Source organism: Micrasema longulum, unplaced genomic scaffold (assembly GCF_059751315.1).
Source record: "Micrasema longulum isolate JH-2025_06_02 unplaced genomic scaffold, ASM5975131v1 h1tg000914l, whole genome shotgun sequence".
NCBI classification, from domain to species: Eukaryota; Metazoa; Arthropoda; class Insecta; order Trichoptera; family Brachycentridae; genus Micrasema; species Micrasema longulum.
In genome coordinates this window covers 3,589-21,901 of record NW_028278105.1, presented here as the reverse complement: position 1 = coordinate 21,901, position 18,313 = coordinate 3,589, and the positions used below count along the sequence as shown (strand labels likewise).

The window sequence follows — 18,313 nt, the reverse complement described above, 5'->3', positions numbered from 1 at the left end:
ATTCAAAGTTATATGTTAGTAAATTAAATAATGTTATTTTTATCTCAAGGATCATTATCAACAAATTTTCTATGGGTTAACTAATGTATTGATATAATGCTATTTTAATGAGTTTAAGTATTTTATTTTATTTTTGGTGTCTCATCCTTCGTGAGTGTGGTTTTGTAAATAATGATTTCTGAATTATATTATATCAATTCATTAGTTAACCCATAGAAAATTTGTTGATAATGATCCTTAAGATAAAAATAACTTTATTTAATTTACTAACATATAACTTTGAATTATGTATCCTTACCTCTGTTCTATACAGATTAAAAAGTTAAATGTATTTATACAAATACATTTAACTTTTTAATAAAGATACCAGTCTCGAAGATGTCGCGAAAGTGATGAAACCGGTCACTGGATATTCCAAATTTGTGGATTAAAGTATCACTCGTGTTTTATTTATATAATAAATTACACACATTCTATTTGAATGTGATGCTTTACATCATAAAAGGAGCTTCATCCTCGGGGGACCACTGGTTAAACCTGAGGATATTAAAGAGCTCGCCCCCTACCTAATAGCCCGATACTTTACGGATCTGGGCTTGGAAGGGGAGATTTAACAAAATGTAAACTCTCGCCTTCCAGACAGTAGCCAGGCTTTTTATAGACCTGGGCATAGCGGGCGAGAACTATTCACGGGGACCCATCACAATAGATCTTCACAGGTCGCAGTGACGTCAGGAGCTTGAATAATACTTACCCCCACCTCTAAGAATAAGAATATATTAAACTGTTAAGAGAACTGGTAGGTTTAAAGTTTTTTCGAAACATCACTTCACTCATAATTTCCCACTTCTGCTGGGAGAGCATTTCATTCCAAAGGGCCTCTGACCGAAAATGCACGTTCACCAAATTTAGTCAACAGGAATAATGACGTTATCTGAATCGCAATGTTATTTCTGTTTTTTATCAGGAGTTATTACCAAGTCCTTTAAAATTCCTAAATTGAAATATTTGGGTAGCTCATGAAGATTAATAGATATTCCTATCATTGAATTAACAAAATTATGTAGATTTGATTACACTTTCAAAAATTTTACAAATCTCATGATGTATTGTCTAATTTAATTGTCAAATCTATTTTGTGTTCATTCAAGTAAAAAAATACATAAATTTTAAAGCTAATTATTATATTATGAAAAATCACCAAAATGAGAGTGCAAAAATGTAAATATTATGTATCTCTGTGTAAAATGCTGTTTATGAACTTCGTATGCTCCCAACTAAGAAGCGGACATGGAATGATAAAATAGAACATCTACTGGTACATTTTTTTTAACAATAATAAATTACTAGCGACACTCACAGACACATACAGAACACCATTTTAATATAACTAAGCCAGTATTTTTTTATAACTGTCCACAGTATACACATGCATGTCTGTATTTAGTTATAAAAAATGAAACAAAATACTTTTTATAAAAATTTATATTTACACAAACGCACAATAAGTACATACATTGATTTTCTGATAAATAATAAATTAATAAAGCTTTTAGTATTAAGAAAAATATATGCATAATTATATAAATAGTTATATATCAATGTTAATTTTGTGACTTTTGTATTTTTTATACTGAAGATAAATAATGAAAATAAGTACATTATGTTGTTTTTTTTAATCTTCTTTTTTTATCTTAGTGAATAATATATATTTTGCTTTACAAATATTCATCCTAATAAAATGTACATTTCTTTAATAAATATGACAAGATAACTCACAGGGGTTAACCGGTTAAGTGCCATATGCGTTTAACACGCCCTTCGCTTCCGTGCTCGGAGGGTTGGCCATATAAAAAAAGCGCATAAAGACACATGCTTTTGTATGCGCTTTACACATTGAGGTCATCAAGTATTCCGAACGATTTTAGATTTCGAATTCTCGGAGACATCTGTTTGAAGCTTGATGAAACACTAGAACACGAAGGATTATTGAAATTATCAACACGACAGCGGTCCATATGAGAGTTTCTCAAATTTTGCAGCCTGCTGGGAACTGCCATAGCAATACCTAGCGGCACAGAAAAGTACAAGTGCAAAAATAAGTACAATGAGGATGTATAATGTTTTTAACATAATAGGAATATCATATATGTATAGTATCACAATTTTTATAATAACAATATATCTGTGTGTGGAAAACATGCGATGAGTCACAAAACAAATGTTGAGTTAAGCTACTTTGTCCATCATTTAAGAATTTTAAGACTAGCATTTTTATAAAAATATTTAATGAAAATTACTGACATATAAATAAATATACATATTATTCCTCTATACCTAGCTACATCTGAGATATAGTAAATATTGCATTGCCCTCAACAATTTGAAAAAAAAAAAGAAATATTTAATTTTGAGGACCATTTCAGCGAGTTGTAAATAACTCGCTATTAGAAAATGAAATTTAAGTTGGGGTAGAGTGGGATTCGAACCAAGGACCTTTGATCCGTGAGTCCGAGACACTAGCCACAGGACCACAACCTGAATTATTTGTCTATGAAAGAAATATACATATTTCCTTGGTTCACATTTACATTTGTGTAACTCGTAACCATTGAAACGACACTAGCTGGCAGTTGTCTAAAATACAACTAATTAGATTAGGGATGAAACGATTTATCTGTTTTGTTTTTCATAGTCGCAGTGTTGTAATTAAAACATTTTTGGTACACACGATGGTAAATATTTATGTGTAGCATTACGACAGCAATGAGGAAGTTCAGTTGTTAATAGACTATTAAACATTACAACGGTATATAGTCAGTATATTTATGAGAATATTATGCATGTGCGTAAAAATATATCTCTCTTTCAAAAAAATAGCGACAAACATAATTACAATACTAGAAGTAAAGACAAACTAGTAATTCCGAAATTAAAGCTAAGGAAGGTAAGCACATCGTTTGTGGGGCACTGCGCACTGCGTACGCTTCTACAATAGAATACCCGACAGTGTCCTAATTATGACGGAAAATAAATTCAACATTTTTACAAAAGGCGTACTTCTAAAAAAGGCCTATTATGGACTAAATGACTACATGGAAGACAGCAGTATATGGAACTGACAATATTATTTTATTTATGTTAATTTATTTGATTATTTTTGAAATATGTAGTTATTTATTGAAACCGGACTATTTATTTGTGTTGTTTTGCTTATTCATTTATATATTGACTTTCAATAAGCGTGTAAAATTATACCTACATTGAAGAAAAATTAAATGATATTTTTTTGTATCGTATTATCAGCGCTATGATTTTTAAGTTAAGTTTTGTTATTGCGAAATTACTCCGTGTGTGATGTCTCAAGCTCTCTTCTTGGTGAGTTCTGCTGATTGGTCAGTTGGCTTCCAGTTAACCAGAAATCTATCACAACTCGATATCATTGGTTGAATCAGAAGTTGAAATCACGGCGTTCAAAGTAGTTAGCTTTTATTAAAATCATTTTTAATATTTTTTTCATACATTGTCAAGAAACTTAAATTTTTACCGCTCCTAAGAAAACATTTTTTAAATCCAATTTCCCGTGGCGCTGAACTTCCTCATTACCTAAAAATTAAAATGCCATTTCTTTCACACTTGTAACGCGTCATCTAAGAGTAATTACCTAATAGAGTCACCTGTACGGAGAAAAACCATTCTATTATTATTGACAATGAAGTAAGCTACAGATTACAGCAATACAACGGGTCTTAGATACTTGGGAATTTTGAGAATTGCAAACGCAAACCGAAACCGTCCATTACACGTTTGTTGTTCAGCTAAAAACCAAACTAAAACCAAACTGAAAATTTGTAATGCTTTTGTTCTATGCAATTCTAGAAAATTATTACTCTAAGATTTAATTATACTTTGTTTTGTTTTGAAATGAACTTATTTTGATTCCCTTTTCACACAGAGAAATATTATGTATAATGATAAATGATGACAATATATTATTATGTATAAATCAAGTAAATTGTTTTGTGACAAAAAATATATGAGAATTAAATTTCTATTAATGCTTACGTTCCATCCAGCAAATAAGATTTGTCTTATTTTTGGGGCATTCCATGTAAAGTGGGAAATTATGTAAATTTTTATTTCCATTTATCACCTCTAATTAATAATAACATATATAAACATTTTTTTTATAAGTCTACAAGAATATTTTTCAAAACAATAAATAATGACTTTATTGTTTGTGGAAACTATCGAACATGTTTACGATTTTAAAATCCCACCGGTCACAATTATGCTTTTTTTCTACTATTGTTATTAGACTTATATTTTATTAAAACATAAGTGTTCGATATTACATGCTTTACAACATATAAAAATCTCTCATCAATTGTCATTAATATTGAGTAGTTAGGCATAAACTTTTCTTCAAATGCAGAAGAGATTTTCCAGTGTCCCACCAGTCACATTTGTTAAAATAATCATAATACAGAACGTATTGACTTTTTGGCTTTTTCTTGAAAACTGTTTAGTAAAATGGTTCTTTATCTAGTTTAATTTACTATTCTGGAATCAAATATCCCACCAGTCACAATGGAATGACCCCTTTTTTAATATTTTAATTTTTCTAAATTACTTTTCAATCTGTATAGTCATAAGAACATCAAAAATATAATTGTATTAACTAAAATTAAGTAACATACACCTATAAATCATAACAAAGTTATGTCTTTAGGTTCATAAAATGAGGTTTCATTTTTAAGTAGATCATCTAAATCTTCGATGTTATAAAATATGATTAATTCAGCGGGATCTAGCCCTTCGAACATTTCGCAGACACTCGGCCTGACGTTGTAGAAGAACAGCGCTTGTCCGCGCGCCTTGAAGTCTCGGGCGAGAGATTCGATGGCTTTGGCCGCCGTGTAGTCCGCTCCGTAGATATAGGTACAGTTTATCACGGCGGGTAAGTTGATCCGCACGGACTGTTTGATGATGACGCGGCGAACGTAGTTCACAGACGGGAAGATGAGGCAGCGATCCGGAGTCACCATGAGATAATTTCCTCCCCCCGGACTCTAAAATCAAAATAAAAACAAGCAAATTAAATCGACAATAACATCGTAAAAAGGATGTGTGGCTGGCAGTGGCGGTGCCGAGGGTTTACCAATAAGGCAAGCTCATATATTAGTTTAAATTAACTTCCGTGAAAACATGATGTATGCATTCTTCACTACAGTTGTACAGTCTACAAAGCACCCAAAAGGCAAATTATGATATATTATATAAATAAACAATATCTTGTGAAAAAATTAATGGTATGTTAGGCAAGTTCGGCCTTATGGGCTTCTATGAAAGTACCACCACTGTGTGGCAAAATTAAGGCCACCCTCCTCCCCCAGGAAAACGAATACTTATAGTCCTTAAAATATAGCTTGATTAAATGACAGCTGCCAAACTAATGTCATTAGTGATGGGAAATTACTGATCATGTACCGATCAAATCGATTTTATCAGATTTTTCATGCGAAAATGAGACTCCGAAAATTGATATAAAAATGCAAAAACAAGCCTCTTATAGTGTGTTTAAGACAATTATTTACTAAAAAAATAAGACATTCAAAATTTTTTTTTATGAACAACAATTTTTTTTATTTTATTAGATCGATTAACATTGATCATATTGTCCATCTCTAACATTTTTGCAAAATGACATAACCTTGTAAGAACGTCGTTAATAATTGGGTTTATTTTAGTTTTGAAGCTGATTTTATATAATTATGTTGATTTATATGTAAAGCATTGTATTCAAAAAATTAATTAACATGCCAGATACACATGATTTTTCGTGTGTCAACATAAATCACTCCTTCGAGTCTTCACTTGTCACTCTAATCAAGCTATATTTTAAGGACTATAGTCACGATATGTGAATTTGTTTCTTATATACCAGTTTAGAAGAATGTGGGCAAATCCTGTGTGCTGTGGAATGTACATAAGTTACAAGTTATCAAAAGTTGTCTAGTAAATCGAAAATATGAACATTGCATAAAAACTCACGATATGAGATTCAACTGTTATCTGGGGTCGTGCTGCATTGTAGAGAATGGACATTAAATTGAGACCGACACCAAGAAGTATTCCGATTTCCAGAGGAAAGACCAGGCAGAAGATGAATGTTCCAGTTGCAGGAATTAAATCCATCTCTAGGAAAAAGAAAAGGCAGACAAAATATTCACATGTATTCAAAGGGATGCAAAAAGTTGAACTTCTCATACAATTTCAGGAAAAGGGTACAAGTTTGGATTTTATCTAAGGGAAGAGACCATTGCAGGAGACTTCTGCGAGATATTGCACAGGTTTATATACTGTTAAGCGTGTTGTCCAGATGTTTACTGAAATATTATATGCTTATGTAATCATTTTTATTTTTGCTATTGTTTAATAACATGCATGCTTCCACTTTCCATTATGTTGTATCCCAACTCAACACAGGGCTCTTGGCCTCATAGAGTTAGGGATACGTTATTATTTTTTTGTAAAATATACGTATTTGTATGAATAAACAAATTAATAAAAAAAAAATTGAGGTAAATTTATTTTGATTTGAATTTGTTGCAACAGAGAGGGAAAACATTTTTGAAAAGGGAATATGTAAGTCTAGTCATTTACTGGGCTTATGACCTGACATTGGCTGGTTTAAGTGGCCACTTTACACACTGTGTAACATTCACCATTCTGCCCATGTTTAAACATCCACATCTCTTCCATCTGTTGACTTTTGTGAAGTAAAAGAGCTAAAACCTTTTTCATGTGGATGAGATTCATCCGGCTGAACCAGTCGGTGACCACAAATTGAATGCTTTAAATATTGCTAAACATTTAGTAAATAGACAAATTAAGACAGTCCAATACAAAAAATAACAATAATATAATGTAAACAATTATTTTCATTGCACCATCACCGGGCTAGAGGTCCAATTACAGTGGTAAATTGTAATTGCATAGGCAGCATGAAGCTTGAGAAAAATCACATTATTATAATTGTGATGACATCAGGAATTGAACCCGAATTCAAAAGAAAACTACTAAAAAACCAAAAAGTGGATTGTTCAGTACCGACAGCAAAACATTGTAATACAAAAAATATTAAAAATAGTTAAAACAGCTTACAAATTATACAAAAATCAGTTTTAAAACTGAAATACAAAAAATTATAACAAAGTAGGATGGTAGTATGTTTATCTGAGAAAGAATAATAATTATTGTATTACATCATATTGATTTGCGAGTGCGGATTATAAAGGTTATCATGAATTAGATTTGAAATATTTATAACTAAGAAGTTACACACTATATCGCCATGTAATTTATCAAAAGGAATTCGCAATATAGTTAAAACAGGTATAGTTAGACGAAAGATCGAGAAGAAATGCAGCGAGTGATGCCTTTTCAAGTGTCATATAGTGTGAAGTTAGGTTCGTCTCAGGTTTACCAACTGAAAAGGGCGATCCAGTGTTGGCAACCTGATAATGTTTATTCAAGTATTTGCTCTCCACTACAGTATAATAAATTTCTAAAAAGTGCATAAACTTGTAATAAGCAGAAAGAATACATGAATACTTTCCCATTGTATGGAGGAAATCTATTTCACCCTAAAAAGGCTTAAAATTTTAAATGCGAATCTATTTTATACAAAACAAGAGTTTGTTTGTTTATTTGATACAAATTACTTGTTTATTATAAAACTTACTGTTAATTTTCCACATAGGTTTGACGACATGAAATTCTACCATGAATATAACAGCGGCAATGATCACAGCAGCCAGAGAAGTCTTGGGAATGTACGCAAAGTACGGAGTGAAGAACAGCAGCGACAATATTACCAGAACTCCTGCAAACATCGTTTCAACATCACTTTAAAATCTTAGGTAGTTTGATTTTATTAGTTGATGGAGTTTCAGTCCTTTATTGTATTGGATGTTAACATAAGTTGTTTCCATTTTTCTTCAAATTTAAAAATGAACACCAAAAGCATAGAATTAAGAATAGTTCAGAAACCGCATACGCACATCAAACAGAAGGCGACTAAACTACTCTTAAATGAGTAGTTTTACGTTTTAACCCACTAGTTTCTTTGTAGACGTTGCTCAGTACGCAATTCCCGATTTGAATTAAATTATGCCGCGTTGTGTCATTTTGAAGTGTAGAAATGCTGCTGGGATCAAAAAGTAACAGGATGGGATCACATTTCATGTGTAAGTAGCGAATACACGTGTAGGTAGCAAATGCATTACTCAAAAAAAAAATTATTTTTCCACCTGTCAGATTGTCAAAGTAAACAAAATGGACATTTTGTTAGTGTTGCCAGGGTAGTCAATTTTTTTGCGCTACATTTTATTAATAAAAACATTGGTTTTAATTGATTAAGTGGAATTTTAGCTTCCCCGCTGATGAATTACTCTTATAAAAGATAGTAACTCTTTTTTTCTATTATATATTTGTTGCCCTTTTATTAAAGGAATATTTTATATATATTTTACCTTATGATATTTTATTATTATAAGGAATATTTTTATGTTTTTTTATATTTTTTATTTCCTTTTTAATTACTATAAAATAAATAAGTACCTTCTAATATTTTACAGAATATTTTCTTTTCTCTTTCTTATATTACACAAAAATATTATACCTGCGTATTTATTATAAGAGCAAAAAATTCATAAACATTTCTTGTATATCCACAAACAGGCCATGCTTTTGTGGGATTTTTTGTTTACTTATTTTACTGTTAAAATGCATTTCATTGCTATGTAATTATCCTTTATATTTTTTTTACTCTGTTTTACCTCTTATGTATATTGTAAAAAAAACAAAAAAAATAGAATAATAAAAAAAAAATATATCTTACAATTGACTTTACTCTGTTGTGTCAATCAATATTTTCGCGTGTACAATATAATTTAAGAGTAATTCACAAATTGCGTTTTAATAAAAATATTAATTATATTTGTGTTATGGTTATATTTTTCGCAACCTGAAAACATTACGCAGCGACTTTATACATACATTTATACATTTGGATTCTTTCTTTCTTTCTTTCTTTCTTTCTTCCTTTCTTATTTTTTGCACCACAACAGGCTAGGAGGCCCAATTACAGTGGTGAATTACATCACAGAACACCCAGGCTTGAGAAAAATCTCATTTAATTTTCGTGTTCTCACCGGGAATCGAACCCGGAACCTTCCGTGTGTGAGTCTTGCGTCTTGACCACTGCACCAAGTAAGCGCGCGGCGAAAGTGGGCAATGAGGGGATTTTTCGACATAGTCCAATGCATTCAAATATTATTCTACGCTCCTTCTGGACCATTCTTTATTCTATGACCAAAAGTCAAACAAAATGGTAAAAATTATGTCATTAAAAAAAAATCCGTTCTACAATCGCTATTTCCTTTTGTTCGCGTTTAAAAGAGGAAATAGAGGAGAAAATAAATAAAGAGAATACACTATTAAATAATATGTCTTTTTGACTGACTTCTGTGACAAATGATAGAGATACGCTGCATCTGATTTAACTATTTACACTACCGGGTGCGGTTAAGGGTTTGATGACGATGCCGATTATTTTATTTTGTATATTAATTTACCCGTGTACAGTCCTCCAAAAGGTGTCTGGACCCCGGATGCATGATTGACAGCCGAGCGAGGCACAGATCCAGTGGAAGGGTACGCCTGCACAAAGGCACTTCCGATATTACTCACGCCGATGGCTATCAACTCCTGAGTAGCATCTATTGTCTTGCCATTTGCTAAAAAGATACAAGAAAAATAAATTCAAATATCCAGTTTTTTACTCTGAAAAATTATATAATTTTGTCACTGTGAGTAGCTAATAAAGCAACCTAATTAATACTTTCATTAAGTTGATATTTAAATAGCGTAATTATAAATCAGAGCTTGAGTAATTGAGACAAGTGGTCTGTGGAAAGTTGGCTACATGCCATTTTTGCCTTTCCACCATCGATATGAATATGCAAAGTAGTTTTTTCAAGCACCTATTTGTAGCACCTCTTTAAAAAAAGATATGTAATGCTTGGTATCATGATTCTATAACACAATTCTCTATCTATGCTAGTTTTATATTTATTTTGTCAAGATGATAGATTTAATTAAAATATTTTTTAAATTGAAACATACCAAAGGCTTTGCAAATGGCAATGTTTTCCAAGAGACCAATTAGAGGGACAATTATCAGCCCAGATCCGAGATCAGAGCACATTTCTAGGAAGTTATGTGTGACATTACCCCTTGTGTAGCTAAAGGGGGGTGGTTTTATTTCAGGGAAACCTGGTGGAACATAACCTGAAAATACAGAATGAATTCAATAATTTCATAATTCGCCGTATCTGAAAAAAGCTAGTTTTGAGATAAATTACTTCAAAGTTTTTTTTGACATTTTGTTATATTCCACGCGAAGTAATAGTAGAAACAATAAAAAAATTGTGAGAAGTTAGATTGATTCAATTCCTTCATTCAAATATTTTTTTAAAAAATGTATTTTTAATAGAATTCACAAAAACATGTTTTGGCTGAATATTCTTTGAAAATGTTTTTTGATTTATAAAGGCTGTAACTCAAATATCTTATGTTCGTATCATGTTCCGCATGACAACGGTGCTGTAAGGGCAAAACAGCATATTTGTTTGCATTTTAAGATGCAGTATTCTGTCTTATAGAAGTTTTTTTTTCCACTTGCAGCATTGTGTCATCGTCAATTCCTTGGGAAGTAACAACAATAAAAAATAAAAGTAAGTTCATATGATGTAACTTGACTAATGGAATTGATTGAGTGTTGTTAAGCCAAAATGCTGTACAGATATAATGATACAACGTACTGCTATAATCCAGGCAATGTATATAAATATACGCAATCCAGTTGAAGATCCTCTAACCCCATGAATGTGGGGATTTATTGGTAAAAATTACACTGTTTATTTATATCAACAAAAAAAAAAATTCTCCTCCACATTTTTTTTTGTTATAATTTATAAACTCTCATTTAGAAAAAAGGCAAAATCACAAAATTCCATTTTATATAAGACAGTAAAAAAAATATTATGATATGGGAAAAAACATTAATAAAAAGAAAAAAAAAACAAAATTCAAATTGAAGGTTAAGAAATATGTGTTAAACAACTTATAAATAAAATATATGTATTATTAATATTTAAATCATTAACTTTGTGGTCAAACATTTTACTAAATGTTATTAAATATATGTGCATTGTTATTATTAGAGCACACATAAGATTATGTTTATGTGTGTCCTACTTCAAGATTCAAAATAAAATTTAAAACAACCAGGTCACTATAAATAATGTTGTTTATTAACTTTTTTGAGTATCAAGTGCGGATTTTACTCCTAAATGAGTTATTGCGAGATATGTAAAAACAGAATTATAGTCGCTAGATAAATTTGACAATTCCTGACCTTAATCCTCACTCTGTTGCAACCAGAATTTAATTTTTAAAGACAGAAAATAGCAGAAAGCTAATATAAATGTCAGCACAAATCTGAAGGGAGCAAACATTTACACATTTCATGAAAAAAAGTATCCTTAATCAAATTACATTAGAAAATCATATTTTATAATTATCACCAATGAGTTTGATAGGAGGATCACTATCCACTGTAGTCAACATATATCCGATGATGCCACAGATGACAATAATTAATGTGTTTCTTAACGCTCCAATGCCCCAAATTATCTTGTTTATTATAATATGAGTTTTAGATTTGGCATCATCTTCATCCGGACCTATTTTAATCATTCCGAGGGACTGAAACATAGTAAAATAATAACAATGTACATAATATTACAATACAAAAAGGTAAAATATTTCGCAAAAACGCAATTCTATTAGTGAAAGTATTACGTAGCTAAAACATTTTTAATAATCTAGTTACAGTAGCTGTTTTTTTATTTAATAACATGATCATGAATTTGATCTTAGGCTCTGAAAGGTTAACTACCATTTCAGTACTTAATTTGACATCAAGAGTAAAGCTTAGAGAAGAGCCTCATCCTCGGGGGACCACTGGTTAAACCTGAAGATGTTAAAGAGCTCACCCCCAACCTAATAGCCTGATACTCTACGGATCTGGGCTCAGAGGGGGATATTTAGCAAAATGTAAACTCTCGCCTTCCACAAAGTAGCCAGGCTCTTTATAGACCTATTAGGCGAGAACTATTCAAGGGGACCTGTCACAATAGATCTTCACAGGTCGCAGTGACGTCAGGAGCTTGTATAGCACTGGCCCCCACCACTAAGAATAAGAAGCTTAGAGAAGCCGCTATATAAAATTAAATTAAATTACTTTAATAATCTAACAAAACATGAATTTTAAATCATTCACATACATTGAATGCCACAGAAGTTGTTAATTACCCTTATAAGTAAGACAACAAAGATACAAGAGAGCCCCAGAACGGCATCCCACATTTTAGTAGAATGAATTTCTGCGAATATGGACATCCATTGCTGGAGGAATGTTGTTCCTTTAACTGGTATTGCCAGGATGTCCTTCACCTGTGATGTGAGAATCACAAGAGCCACAGCGGAAGTGAAGCCCGACGATACGGGACCAGATATGAAATCAATCATGAATCCTGAAAATAATTTTTTTTCATTTTTTTTTTTTTTAAAAGCAGCGTGTATTACTGAATTTGAAAAATAGAAAGCCTTAACATTATTTTCATAAGATTTATACGGTTTAGTTAGTCACTTCATACAATTTGTAAATTCACAATACTACTCTTGAATGAATATCTATAACATTTCTTTTATTTTTCAAAAATTCCATGTAAAATACTTTCAGATTCGAGCTTTTACCACTGCCTGTTATTTATGTGAAGCAATATCTTGAGGGTAAATACAGTTTTGTGAGACCATTAGAAGAAGAAGAAGAAGAAGTAGAAGAAGAAGAAGAAGAAGAAGAAGAAGAAGAAGAAGAAGAAGAAGAAGAATATAAAACGTTTAAATATTATACTTTAGTCGGCCTCATGGTGTAATGGTCGGCGCGCTTGCATACCATGCAAGAGGTCTCGGGTTCGATTCCCGACATGGTTGATATTAAATATTTATTTAAAAAGGTGTTTTTAGACAAGGATATTTCATTGTCCCTGGACTGATAAATGAAGAGTAAGACTGATCATCTTACCTTCACGTAACAAAAAAAATTAATCAAGATACGCTCCGATAAGCGTACCAATTTAGTGCCCTATGCACCGGAAAGGAATGATGATATGTTTTGTACATTGTATATACAATACAAATAAGTATTTACTTATTTGTATTTTTTTTTTGTTGTTGGATAATTGAAATAAATAATATTATTTTGGTTATATTCGTAAAGGTGTTTTATCCTTCAACCCTTCCCATTCTGTGCTAAATAAATTCGCACATTTCGGTGCTGTGTAGTCAATACACATACAAAAACGAGGGATTGAAAATCTGAAAAATGGAACATTCACAGGCAATTGCTTGAATCAACTATATTTGGAGTAAAAAATGAAAATATTTTAAATGTAATCGCTAAAAACATGAAAACACCATTTGCTAACGCTCAATTGTCACTCTTTCTGTAGAGAGTGAGACGTAAAGTGTGTTTGAGACATTCATTTATTCGGTACTCTTTTAATTCGTCGCCTTGACAATGCGACACATTGGTAAGCTTTTTATTGAATTTCTGATCAAATGCTTTTTTTGTGACCAATAAGTATTTACTATTCAACAGAATGGTGAATGTTACACAGTGTGTATAGTGGCCACTTAAACCAGCCAATGACAGGTCATAAGCCCTGTAGATGTCTAGACTTCTATATTACCTTCTTTAAAATGTTCTTCGTCTCTGTTGTAATATGTTAATATTTAACAATAAATTAGTTCAATCGATACGTAAATGTATAACAAAGGAATACTGAATATCTTAATTCAGTATTTATTATATTTACAGAGATATAAAAGTTATTAAATGCAATGTGCACTGGCTACACATCAACGGGAAGGGAGAGTTAAATAAAAATTTAAAAAATATTTCTTACCAAGTCCCAATAATCCCATTAAAAGTTCTATAATGCCGACTAAGAATGTCAAAAGTATGGCGTGCTCAATTCCAAAGCCTTTATTGGATACAGTCTGGTACGTCATTAAGGAGGTGATGGCAGCGGGGCCGATGGAAACTTCCTTACAACTTCCAAGGAATATGTAAATAAAGGTTCCGAGAAATGACCCATACAGCCCATACTAAAAATGCATAAAAATTCAACCATTCGCAAATTTTTATGGTGCCTTGTTTTTTTGTCCTTCTGTAACCACTTCTTATTACTGAGAAATCTGTAATTTTTCTAATTTTTTTCAATGTTATGTTAGTAAAAGTTAATAAGTACACAGTTTTACTCTATGAGGTCTAAGGAAAGTTAGGTGAAGAGATACAAGTTAGGAAAAATTGATTCATTTCAAAAACAACATTGGATACTGGTATCATTAAGTAAAATAGTACACGTAACTTGTATGAAAATTGCCTTTAACAACATCAAAAAGCAATTACATATGAGAAAAAACACAATCTGACTTTACCACTTAACATATTTTATTCTTTAGTTTAAGCATTTAAAGTATATTTAAGATCAGAAGTGTGTACTTTGCTCTGATTCAATCCACGGCAACCTATGGAATAGATATGCGGCATCCATTTTCAAGCCGCTCATAATTTCACAGAAATTATTATTGAGAATAATGTTTTGGCGCCCTCCAATATACCCGTCAGAACAGCTGTTCCAATACACCAAGGTACTGGATATGAGACTACTGTACCTAAAAGAAGCACTTACACACTTCTGGTCAAACAATAAGGAGAGGTCTCAGCAGAATGTCAGTACGAGGTTTTCCCAGAGCGTAAATTATGTCATACCCAAAACCCGTACGACCTTTGCTCAGAGACATCTCTCATTTATCGCACCGAGAGTGTTCAATATTTTGGAAGAACGTATTAAGCTCTCAATGAAAAAAAAAATTTTCAAGAAAGGAGTTAAGGACGGCATTTTCCTCAGTGGGAGGGATTTGAGTAGGAAACTCCTTGATGATTTTCCAAGTGCTTGAGTTTACTGTTAACAATATTGATGTGCCATATATATATTTAATTTTTTTAAATTTTATTTATTTGGATAACCAACAGCTATAATTATCTTTTATATATATTACAAAAAAAATAACAAATAAGCCAATTACAGGTTTTCACAAGTAGCATCACAGTGAGTTAAAAAAGATTCTTGAACATAAAATGAATAGTAATTAAATGTAAATTCAAAAGAAAAGAAAAAATACTACGAATTATTTCGAAAGCTAACGCCGTACGTCATTAAGATTATTTGCAAATAAATCTATGTTAAATGATTTATTTATTACATTAAAATTATTAAAAGTTCGCCATAAATATGAATTTTGCCTATAATTAGATGAAACAAGAGGTATGTGGAGAAGAGGGTTATTTCTTAAAACTTTGGAAGGAACATTGATAGAAAGTTTGCATAGTCGTTCAGGACAGTCAATTGAACCAGAGGCAATTTTAAGTAAATAAATTATATCCGCTATTTCCCGACGTTTTTGCAGAGGCAATAAATAGGTGATGTTTTTTACATAAATTAATATACTGGTCGGATTTAAACTCAAGTTTCAACCGGAAACACATGAACTTTACGATTTTTTTAAAAATATTTTCAATGCGTGATATCTGCACATTGTACATAGGATTCCATATTTGTGATGCATATTCTAAGTTGCTTCGCACTAATGTACAGTAAAGGATTTTAAGTGTCTTTGCCATAGTGAACGACGTAGAGCTACACATAACAAAGCCAATGTTATGTTTCTAATCCTATATTTGTGGTGATATACTCATGTGTCTGTCATATAATTGCTCATCCCATCTCAACACAGGACTTTTAGTCCCATGGACTTGGGACTTATTGTCTCAAATAATTTACAATAAACTTATGTATGTAAATAAATTACTAGGTAACTTCAAAATCATCATTTTTGAATTATCAACTTAAAACACACATTTCCATCTTCCTCCTTGAATGCTATAAATAGGAAAGTCGTGATTCATTCAAATCATATCACGGGGTAATTACTACAGTTAGGTTTCTTCAAAATCAGAATTTTTTAGTTAACACCACAACAAACAGACAAGTCGTGAATTCAAATCAGATTGAAGTGGTCAAAAACATCATCATCATCATCCATTTTCCGCACCTAATGGTGCATAGGGCACAGCATTGGTACACCAATCGCAGCGTATCTTGACCATTTTTGTGACCACAACTGAAGCCGACTAAACTACTAATTTATGAGTATTTTAGTCGGCTTCAGTTTGACGTGCGTATGCGGTTTCTGGACTGTTATAATTCTACGGGTAAAGAGATTGGTTCCGAGTTCTAATTCTATGCAACTTACTTCTGGTGGTAGTCCTACTATGTTGGCATACGCTAAAGACTGTGGAATAATAGTGAGTCCCACTGTTATTCCCGCAATTAAATCTCCTAATGCGTTTTCCGACGAGTATCTGAAAATTAATAAAACTTTTAATTTTTGTATATTAACTGCCGACAACCTACATTTTATTACATGATCAGTATTTACAAATAAACGTAAATTACAATAGGTTCATACTTCGGAAGCCATGTAAGTATCGGAAGTCTTTTATGCAAGTTCTTTTTAGTGAAGCTTTTATTAATTTTATGTCTCGTCCATGGTATTACGGATCTTAATATCTCTCTGCAAGTCTTGGGAGCTTCGGGCGCCTGATCAGCGGACGTGTCCATTAAACCTCGGTGTAAGTAACCGTACGACGCCTGCACACAAAATAAAATAGACCATTCATTTTAAAACACAAATACTCAATTAAATGAACGAAATAAAAGCCGTAACATACAAAAAATTAGTTTATTTACGCATAACGAGATTGATTCCTTTATATAACATAATAAATATTGTTATCCTATTATCTACATATCTGTTTGTAGGTTATGAAGTTTATTTTTATTTTCATTGACATTTGACATTGACATATGTCATATTTGACATGACATCTCCACATGAAACTGTGTTTACAGAATTCTGTTATAAATTATAAAGTAGGGAAAATTCCCTAGAACCATGTATTTTTTAGTACCAGTTGATTTGAAAATTGCGTAGATTATAACACCGATGAGAATTATTAGATTTTAATTACAGTTATAAAAAAATTGACCACAAACCCCGTGCGAATTGTAATAATTTATAGTGTGATTTTTGCTGTTTTTACAATTATTATTGATGTATTTTGTTTCTCATTTCCAGTTTTTGCGAAATTTTATCTGGTTTTTTGTTTTTTATTGCTTCATACACATACAAAAAAAACTTCTTCTTCTTCTTCTTCGTTTTTTCATGGCCTTTTCACATCTCAACTTGGGTGTTCTGGCCAGTGTCGAGTAGTTTTGTTTTTTTTTTTTTACATATATACACATGTGTTAGTAATATAATATGTACAAGTTAGTATGTTAGTATTTAATATAATATACACACATAATAATAAAACATATTTACAGCTTTACACCATTTACAACTAGATATTTACATAGGATTTTAAATACACGTTTATTGGGTGGGGACAGGAGAGTTAGAATATGAATAGGGAATGGGATATTAATATCAGAGAGGTCGGATAGGAAATCAGGATAACAATCATTTATGGGGCATCCAAAAAAAATATGGTTTAAATCTTCCTCATCTAGCTGACATTCGCAAATGGCAGAGTCCCGGACATGGATTCTGAACAGGTGAGAACCATTGCAGCAGTGCCCAATGCGCATTCTGCATATGGAGGATGTCTCAAACTTGTTCAGAATCACTTTGGAAAACCAAGGCTTTTCTGTAACATTTGGTTTCAGTTGGAAAAGATGTTTACCCTTGGCTTGGGAAGAGGCTACCCAATATTCTTGCCATGTGCGAAGTTGCTTCTCCTTCGTCATAACAAGGAGATCACCTAGTGGTAGTAAATTACTATAGGCAGGATCCCCGGAGTGGACCGCCTCCTTTGCCAACGCGTCCACTTTTTCGTTACCGGGAATACCACAATGGCTAGGGATCCAGGACATAACAATACTCTTATTGGATGCCTCTGATATAGAAAGAAGAAATCGAGTTTCCACGCAGAGCTCATCCTCGGGATAAAAGGATGGAGGGGATTTGATTTTTTGTAAGGCACTCAAGGAAT

At 32.0% G+C, this 18,313-nt stretch overlaps 1 protein-coding gene across 2 annotated transcripts; it reads right to left on the bottom strand.

Annotated features, from left to right (window-relative positions):
* Positions 1–4,633: 4,633 nt before the first annotated feature.
* Esp (Epidermal stripes and patches) lies at positions 4,634–17,465 on the bottom strand. Of its 2 annotated transcripts, none has more exons than XM_088231767.1 (11): positions 17,316–17,465; positions 16,729–16,910; positions 16,513–16,621; positions 14,100–14,301; positions 12,445–12,665; positions 11,655–11,835; positions 10,192–10,356; positions 9,642–9,803; positions 7,748–7,888; positions 6,055–6,200; positions 4,634–5,072 (listed from the first exon to the last, which is right to left on the bottom strand). In XM_088231767.1, the coding sequence occupies exons 2-11, from the start codon at positions 16,878–16,880 to the stop codon at positions 4,710–4,712; spliced, it is 1,842 nt and encodes a 613-aa protein (XP_088087893.1). In that variant the 5' UTR covers positions 16,881–16,910; positions 17,316–17,465; the 3' UTR covers positions 4,634–4,709. The 2 variants fall into 2 exon arrangements, with proteins under 2 accessions (XP_088087893.1, XP_088087892.1); XM_088231766.1 differs by lacking the exon at positions 17,316–17,465 and adding an exon at positions 16,991–17,121.
* Positions 17,466–18,313: the final 848 nt, after the last annotated feature.